General features: G+C 37.2%; 1 protein-coding gene across 2 annotated transcripts; it reads right to left on the bottom strand.

The window, feature by feature from the left end:
• Positions 1 to 812: 812 nt before the first annotated feature.
• Positions 813 to 7043, bottom strand: ormdl2 (ORMDL sphingolipid biosynthesis regulator 2). Of its 2 annotated transcripts, none has more exons than XM_024292539.2 (4): positions 6873 to 7043; positions 5718 to 5891; positions 4072 to 4223; positions 813 to 1215 (listed from the first exon to the last, which is right to left on the bottom strand). In XM_024292539.2, exons 2-4 carry the CDS (start codon positions 5889 to 5891, stop codon positions 1080 to 1082), a joined length of 462 nt encoding a protein of 153 aa, XP_024148307.1. In that variant the 5' UTR covers positions 6873 to 7043; the 3' UTR covers positions 813 to 1079. The 2 variants fall into 2 exon arrangements, with proteins under 2 accessions (XP_024148307.1, XP_024148306.1); XM_024292538.2 differs by having other exon boundaries at positions 6730 to 7042.
• Positions 7044 to 8297: the final 1254 nt, after the last annotated feature.

Below are 8297 nucleotides of genomic sequence, written 5' to 3'. Positions count from 1 at the left end.
CTATGAGATTATAAAGTGTCATAGTAAAAAAAAAAAGACCTTTTCTATTTGTGCTGTATTCATTGTTTTATCTATTCACAAAAACCTGAGGTTTGATCTTTAAAGGATGAGCAGCTTATTCTCGGACTTCATATATGACACATCTACACTTGCAGTCACAAGAAAGTGGAAGATACCAGTAGAAATGGAAGCAGAGCATTCACATTGATCTCAATGTTCATGCATTTAAACTGGCAGCACTAAGTTTTTTTTTTTTTTATAAAAACAATCTTCTATCTTTTGATCTCTCGACGGGATGACATTTCCACTCCGGCAGCTGTCCCCGTCCCACTACAGCCTCCGTTGTTTGCATCGGCGTTTGGAGTGGGAACAACCCAAGAACGGCACTAAAAGGTGGTTGCTGGTGATGACTCAACAGGTTTAAAACAGCTGATACAGCTGAACTTATTTGCATGTGTTTCCCAGGTCCTGCTCGACGCGGCAGAAGAGTAGGAACGCTCGCATTTTTTAAACTACTTCCCTAAAACATTCATTACAAACAGGGAAACCTCGAACTATTGCAAACATAAACACATCACAAGCGGAAGGGGGGAAACCCCTTTGATATTTGAGGAATATAGCAAACATTGTGACACCCCCCTCTTCATGCAGGCTCATGTAAAGTGTCTGGATTTCCCCGCTGACCCTGCGTGAGATCAGCTTCCAATGCTCAATACAAAGGGAATTGGTTATTTGACTGGACTTAAAGGCTTCAAAGGGATGGCGCGGTGCAACAGAAGCAGATTTTTGGTCAATAATCACATGAAAAAACAATGTTGTAGCAAAAAAAAAAAAAAGTTTATTTAAGGAGTGTACATGCGTGCAACAAAAAGGACCTGCTACAAAACACTCACCTTTTGGCAGTAATCAAACACACATCTGAATTCAACAACAGGAGTGTCAGACATAAATAAACACATTTTCATGGAAAAGCACAGCTGTGCACTTCTTTTACTCCTCTCTCATCTTCCAAACTGAAGACAGTTCAAAAGGCAACAGAAATTTAAAAGTCCAGTGTTGACGGTGGAAATCTGGGTCTGTCAGTATTTGTTGATGCCAAATATCCGTACTCCGTGGAATTGTGGGAGCTTGGGGAGGAGGACGCTCAGAAGGGAGCAGGTGTTGATGAAAAAATGCGTAGGATCGTATTTTGTGTAGAAACTTGTGAGGATATAGCTGTAAGGAAAGTGAACAACGGAGTTAAACATTAGTTTGGATGTAAAAGTGCAGGAAACACCAGAAAACAAATGACTTGGTATGAAAGAAGCATTAACCCTTGTGTAAAAAGGCATGTTTACAATAAAAGTCATCTGGACAGCATGCTGAACTTTTTTTTAACAATTTCTTATCTTCACTGGTGTCTGTGGCAGACATAAAATCCTGTCCACCTTTGTCATGGAAGGGATCACACATCCATATAAGGGTGGGGTCATCTGGACCCCCTAAAAGAGCACGATGGTTAAAAACGCTTTTTTTTTTTGCACAAAATAAGGGGACAAAGCAGCTCAAACTTAGATTTGCAAATGTGAGAAAGTGAACTTCTCCTTAAATATCAAGTTCAATGCGTTTAATCATTGACTGTATAAGAAAACTGGAGTGAGTGACTGATGTCACCCATAGAAAATAGCTTACTTCTGGCTCCAACCATATCAAGTCAATTTTGTCTGCATTTTTTCACAATACAGACGCTAACGCTACGTTATCACAGGGCTCAAGAACGCACGTTCAAGCAACCACTTCCAATGAAAAGTCGATGTAAACGTGCATACCATTTTTTTGGCTCTACGAACCAAACACTGAATGCACGTCAAAAGCTAGCTGAACTTGAATTTGGCAGTGACGTATGGGTAGATTGCTTTTCAAAACATGAAACTCTTTGAGAAATGATCATGAAGTAGAAATTAATAATTGAGATTTGTTCATAGCTGAAAAAATATATTAAACCAAGTTTTTATAAGTTGGAATCGAGCTGTGAAAGAAAACGCCTGGAGCAAGATTCACCAGATTCCCAGTGATTCCTCATTAGCCTCTTTTAACTGTGAGTATATACACTAGTATCGGATAGACACTCCAGCGAGAACACCATGTTAAAAGCCTGTTAAAGAATCGACATGTTGGAGCCAGTTGTTTTAGTAAGAAGTAAATGGTCGGAATCTGTCACCAATCAGGAGTGAGCTTGTTAGAACCACACTCAAAAGTGGGCTCGGGAGAATCTGTGACTTTTGAAAGTTCTTTGCAAATCCACATATTTCTATTAGGGCTGCCACGATTAGTCGACTAATCGACGACTAATCGACTATTAAAATAGTCGATGACTAATTTAATAGTCGATTAGTCGTTTGTGTATGACCCGATTAGTCGACTAATCGTAAAAAATAATCGGTGATTAGTCGACTTTTAAAATAATCGTTTGTGGCAGCACTAATTTCTATCAAGGAAACGAATTGGCCAGTTCATAATTTGAATAACTTTCACAGTGAAAACACGATTAAAAAAAGGATAATCAAGAACATTTTAAAATAAGGTAGCAGAGCAGGAATGGTTATTCTGACAAATTGAATGAGCATTAGGTGTTTATTTCTCTATAGAAGTCAATGGGATTTTGGCCTTATGGAGCCAGCAGGTACTTCCTGTCTGGAATGTGAAGGGGCACTCAGTCCAGTTCTCATATACAGTCAACGTGTTTAACTGAAATGAGTCTGGAAATTTGAGTGACAAAGGTCTGACGAGAGATCTGTTGTAATGCTTGGTTAGAAATGAGACCAAAGAGAAGTACACAAAAGGATCATAAAAGCAACACTGAAAAAACAAGTCAAGCATCAGTGTGGAAAAGTCTACAAAGCTTGTTTGAAAGTTTTTGGAACGCCAGAGAACCATAATGAGAGCCTTTATCTACAAACGGAGAGAGGTTGGAACTGTTGAACTTTCCAAGGAGTAGCTGGCCTTCAGAGTCCTGCCAACAGCACAAAGGTGACTCAACCAATTGGAACTTGTACTATTACGACCTTAATGGATGGTTTCTCTGGAAATTTCATAGTAGATAAACCAATAGGACATAGTATGACTGTTTGAACATTTTCTCACATAAAAGGGATGAGAAAACTTTTTACTTTGGCTGGACATCATTACTCATGTCTTGGTTCCTTAAAACAGAGCTGAGCCTCCCACAGCTTCCTACTCTTTCCCCGTTCTGATCTTAGAGCCAAAGCATCATCTCCAATAACATCAGAAGGTGTGATGTCTCCCTCTCCTCCTTCAGTCTGTTTGTGTTATGTAATAGCTAAGGGAAGCGGAACATGGCATGGAGTAGACCTTATCAATAAATCTTCTCCCTGCTGTGTCTCTTGTACAGAAATCGTTCCTTTTGACATATTTACACAAATCCTCAATCGTGATAAAATCTTTGTTTTGATTCTATAATGGTGGATTTATTTCCGATGAAAGTTTGAACGTTGGGATTTTTAGAAGAGAAAAGTGAGAAAATAGAATTTTACAGGCTTTAAACAAATTTGCAGGATATTTTTAGAATGTAAATACCACTGTTTAGTACATGTTTTTGTTCTAACACATGAAACTCTGAGGCATTAAAGATGATGCACCTTATTTTCTTTTCAAAACAGTGCTCTTTTGCAGTACGTAAGACACCTAAGATATTTTTGTCCTGACTATATTCATATGAACGGATGCAGAAAAAGGACCTTTGGGACAATTAGCTGCATCACTGACTAGGTGCAAAGGGGATTTTTCAGTTTATCCTTCTGGGAACTGCTCGATGGGGTTAAGTGCAACCGTGAATAAAACTAAAAAAAAAAAGATTTTAATTCCAGGAACTTCCCCGCCATGTCCGTCCTGAACTGTCTGACTCACTTGTGCAGAATATGTTGCTTCTTTGTGTTGTAGAGAAAACTCCATCTCTATCAACAATCTACACACTCCACAATATGCAAATCTGCTCCACCTAGTGAGAGTGCAACCCCCGCTGCCAATTTTGCAGAAAACCTTTCAACATGAGGAAAAAAGAAATGTGCTTACAGAACAATGGGTGAAATAGTGAGGAATTTGCGAGAAGAAGTGAACTGGATGCCGTTGTCCATCTGTTCCCAGTGTGTGAGGAGCCGAGCTTTGCCCTGGTCTGGAGTTTCGAAGGGGGTCCCCTTCACTGTGTGTAGGAATAGGTACATCGCCTGCAGAGAAGAAACCAATGCAGCAATTCTAAAATATGGAGACAGTTCAACCTTTACCCTCTTTAGCTGTTAAACCACGTTTTTATATTAAATTGTGAAAATTAAATGTTATTTCAAACATGTCCTGTGGTAACAGTGAGGAGGATCAAGGATGGATAGATAAGTATCATGTAAACCGCAAAATAGTGATCATTTAATACTTTAGAAAACCCACCAAGGTAAAGAATACTGTATTTTTCAACAAGTTTGAGTAAATTGCAGCTTCAAATCTCATGAACTGTCTCATTTTCTACTAAAATAAAAGAATAGAACCTGGTAGCATAAATATTAAAATAAAATGTTTTTAAAAGGGTCCTCTTGACTTAGTTTTTAAGTTGAAGACATCTTCAATTTAAAAATCTGTCCTAATGACGTCTTAAAAAACTTTCCTGTGCTGGAACCATCCTGGAGGAAAGAGTCTTTGCAGATAAATTCATAAAATGTTTTCAAAATCAACTTACAGCTTAGCCACGAAGAATCATTTTACTGTTTTTTTCTTTATTATTCATTTCTCACTATGTATGCAATGCTGGTAAAAACAGCTTTATGAAAAAAAAATCAAAGAGTAAAGAATGTTTTAAACCATTTTCAAGGACATGTTTGAAGCCAGATGCATTTGCAATGATTGCTGTGAAAGTGCCTCTAAATTATATTTGATAATTGTTATTATATTTATTTATGCTGAAATTTAAACAGTAATTTCTGCTGATTTAAGACTAATTAAGGTAAACCATTTTATACTTTTTAACTTTATGTAAACTGTTGGACTGGTACAAAAAATCTATTAAAAAAAACTGTAAAAATAAAAATGAAAAAGCATATAAAATATATACTGTTCACTTATTAGGTCAAATCTAGCTGGTTTACTGAATAGATGGAAATCAAACTTGACTTTCTGAACCAGATATTTTACATGAAGTCATTCAGCCACTGTAGTAGTAAACCCGAGCCTTCAACACACAATAATGGAAAGCCAGATTTAGCAGAAATGAATTCCCAGAAGCTGCTTTTTAGGCAAACAACTACACCTGAGGCAAACAAAAATGATTGAATAATCATCAAAATACACCAAAGCATACCAGAAAACACACACACAACAGTTTTTTTTACTACATTATGAGCTGAATGTACTTTTTCTGAACACATATTTTTATAATCTAATTTCTTAATGCATTATATTGATAGTGTGTAACTAATTCTGGTAAATTAATATTATGAAATAGATATTGCTAAAATTTCCAACTTGTAGGGAAAGTTTTTAGCTCCAGTTTACAAGAAGCAGCGCTTCTATAGATAACGAATGGATAAACATAAATAATGAGGGCAGCTTAAGTTGTTTCCTTCCAATTAAATTAAAAAAAAAAAAGTGTGCAAGGTGTGACTGTGGGCTCACTGGAAAAAGAAAAAATAATAAAATAAACCCTAGCCTTTTAACTTTAAGCCTTTTAGACTGACCAAGTTGTGGATGACATTTGTGAGGGTCCAGACGAGCGGCACTGTGAGGAAAGGAATGCTGAGCAGAACGACGTGCAACACCACAGTCAAAAGGAGATAGGTGAGCCATATTCCTCTGCTGTTCATCACCCTGGTGTTGGGGTTCACCTCACTGTGAGCTACGCCAACATTCATCTGGAGGAGGAAGAACAAACAGTTACTAACAGTGTAAATTTGATTTTATAATGAATGTTGACAAAGTGGATTATTCTTAATGAAGACCTTGCTCACATAGCGTTGACTATGGTGCCACATATTTCTGCTTAGCAAACCATTAAGAGTGATGAGAGATTTTTTTTTTAAGATTTGTATAACTTTATTCAAATCAATGTTGTTTTTCCTTCAACTTGATTTTTTCCCCACATTTTTGTCTTCTCTGTACCTGATGATGTTTGACTTCAGGAGCTTTTGTTACAATTGAATTTTCACACGACTGGATCAATAAAGTTCATTTAAAAAAAATCAAACCCTTCAGTTATCACACCAAATCATAGATTAAAAAGATCCAACATCTGTAATATTTACGGTTGATTAAAAGCAGAATTATTAAAAATAACTCCGCCCTCTCGAAGTGCGCTGTACACACAAAACACGCGGCTCCTTTTACGCGACTACCCAGCATCTCTCGGCTAATAGGATTAGCTTAAACTTTATTTGTTAAACGTTTGAGTTTAAATAAAAAATTATCTTCCATGAAATATATTAATTATATCTTGTAAAATTGTCTCACAAATATCTCGTATATGACTTTCATTTCTATTGTAAAAAGTGAGTTTTTTAACGACGTTCTCCAACTTGCTAACATCTACAGGTTGTCAAGCTAACATTAGCTACACTTAAATGTAATCTATCGTAGACATGCGACGTCTCTACTAGCGCGGCTTCGACCCGTCAGTTAAATTGTATTTATGTAGAATAGCTCCAACTATTTTTCAGAGTCCCAAACAAAAATTTTATTGAGAAAAAACTTTACCTTCCTGCGTTGCAGTAGCTCACCAGGAAATTCCTTGTTTTTTTTCTAACCCCGCCCCCGTACTAATGGGGTTGACTTGTTCCTCCCCGGTGCAAAAGTCTAGCACCTCTTAGTCTAACAACCAAACTGTTGTTAGAACTTACTTGTGAACGGTAATTCTACTATGCACAGAGCGTTTGTTGTTGCATCTGAAGGCTGTTCAAACAACCGGCACTGTTGTACTTCTTGGTTGACTACAGCTGGTTGTGAAGCCAGTCTAGCGCGAGTAGACCCATCCAATATGGCGGTGACGCTGCTTCACTCTGCACCTCAGAGAGCATGCGCAAGCGTCACCGGAACTTAGAACTGTTAAGAATGGATTTGAAACGTAATTTAATTTAAATAGCGATTTGTGCGCCTGAAGTTTACTTATGGTAATGCGTATAATACGATTTTAAAAGTATTTTACCTTAGAAATATATTAGTTTTAAATTACAACTAATTATAAAGCTAATTTACCAGTGAGGCTCCCCTTAATCAACAACAAAGTTTGGAATTATTACATTTCTGCCATTATACAAAGTGAAAACATTGTTACTTTTATTCAAAAACATTTATTTTCCATTTCATTCAAATAAATACCATATAAATACAATAAATATCTCAATAAATAAATAAATAAATAAACAGCAGTTCTACAGGAAATACAATTTTCATGCATAATGCTTGGTGAAGAGTGGAAACACTCCCACTCATGGTCAGCTTTACGTACTGTGTTACATTTCTGATCAGTGTGATCTTACAGTGAGCACATCATCTAAGAACAGAAGATGTTCTACATGCATTTCTGGGGTGAACTGGTTGTATGGTGAGCTGGATCTCCGGCAGCAAAAACTCGAGCAGTGAAAATGGAGAAGGAGAAGAGTCTGTCCAAAGTGTAGCTGCACAGAAGAGGCTCCTTCCAGTGCTCAATGGGCTCAGTGTCTCCTTCACTGATGATTGAGTTCTGTAGAAACACGGTTGGGATTAGCTGCTGTAAACATCCATCTTCAAACCCCAAATAGGCACAAAGAACTTAACTTACCAGATTGTGGTTCAGTCCTCCAAGCGACTCCACACACTGTCTCATGTCTATGGACAGTTTCTGCAGAGCCATCTCCACTTTCTCAGTTGACTTCATGCAGCTTTGAAATCCAGAAATCCTCTTCACTGCAGAGCTGTAACTCTTTAGGGTGCTGAATATCTTTCCAACACAAGGCTGAAATGTCAAAAGACATTAAAGTATGAATAAAGAATAATTAAGCCCCAGATAAACTCACAAATGTTTTTTAAATTAAGTTATTGTTTACAAATATTAAACATAAAGTATATACAAGTTTGTCTTACCATGGATTTGTGTTTGAGGCTCTCGGGATCACACATGTCGCTTGCCTGCATAAAAGCAAGCTTGCTGGAGAAGTTGGCCTGATCTGTTGATCCCTTTTTCACCTGCAAATACAATACATTGTATTATGGGTCAAGTTATAATAGTTCCAACCAAAATAAACGCGGAAGCATTTAAAATTTAATATTTCTAGCTTCAATAGTTC

The sequence above is a fragment of the Oryzias melastigma genome, linkage group LG7, assembly GCF_002922805.2.
Source record: "Oryzias melastigma strain HK-1 linkage group LG7, ASM292280v2, whole genome shotgun sequence".
Lineage (NCBI taxonomy): Eukaryota > Metazoa > Chordata > Actinopteri > Beloniformes > Adrianichthyidae > Oryzias > Oryzias melastigma.
This window is presented reverse-complemented; position numbering and strand designations above follow the sequence as displayed.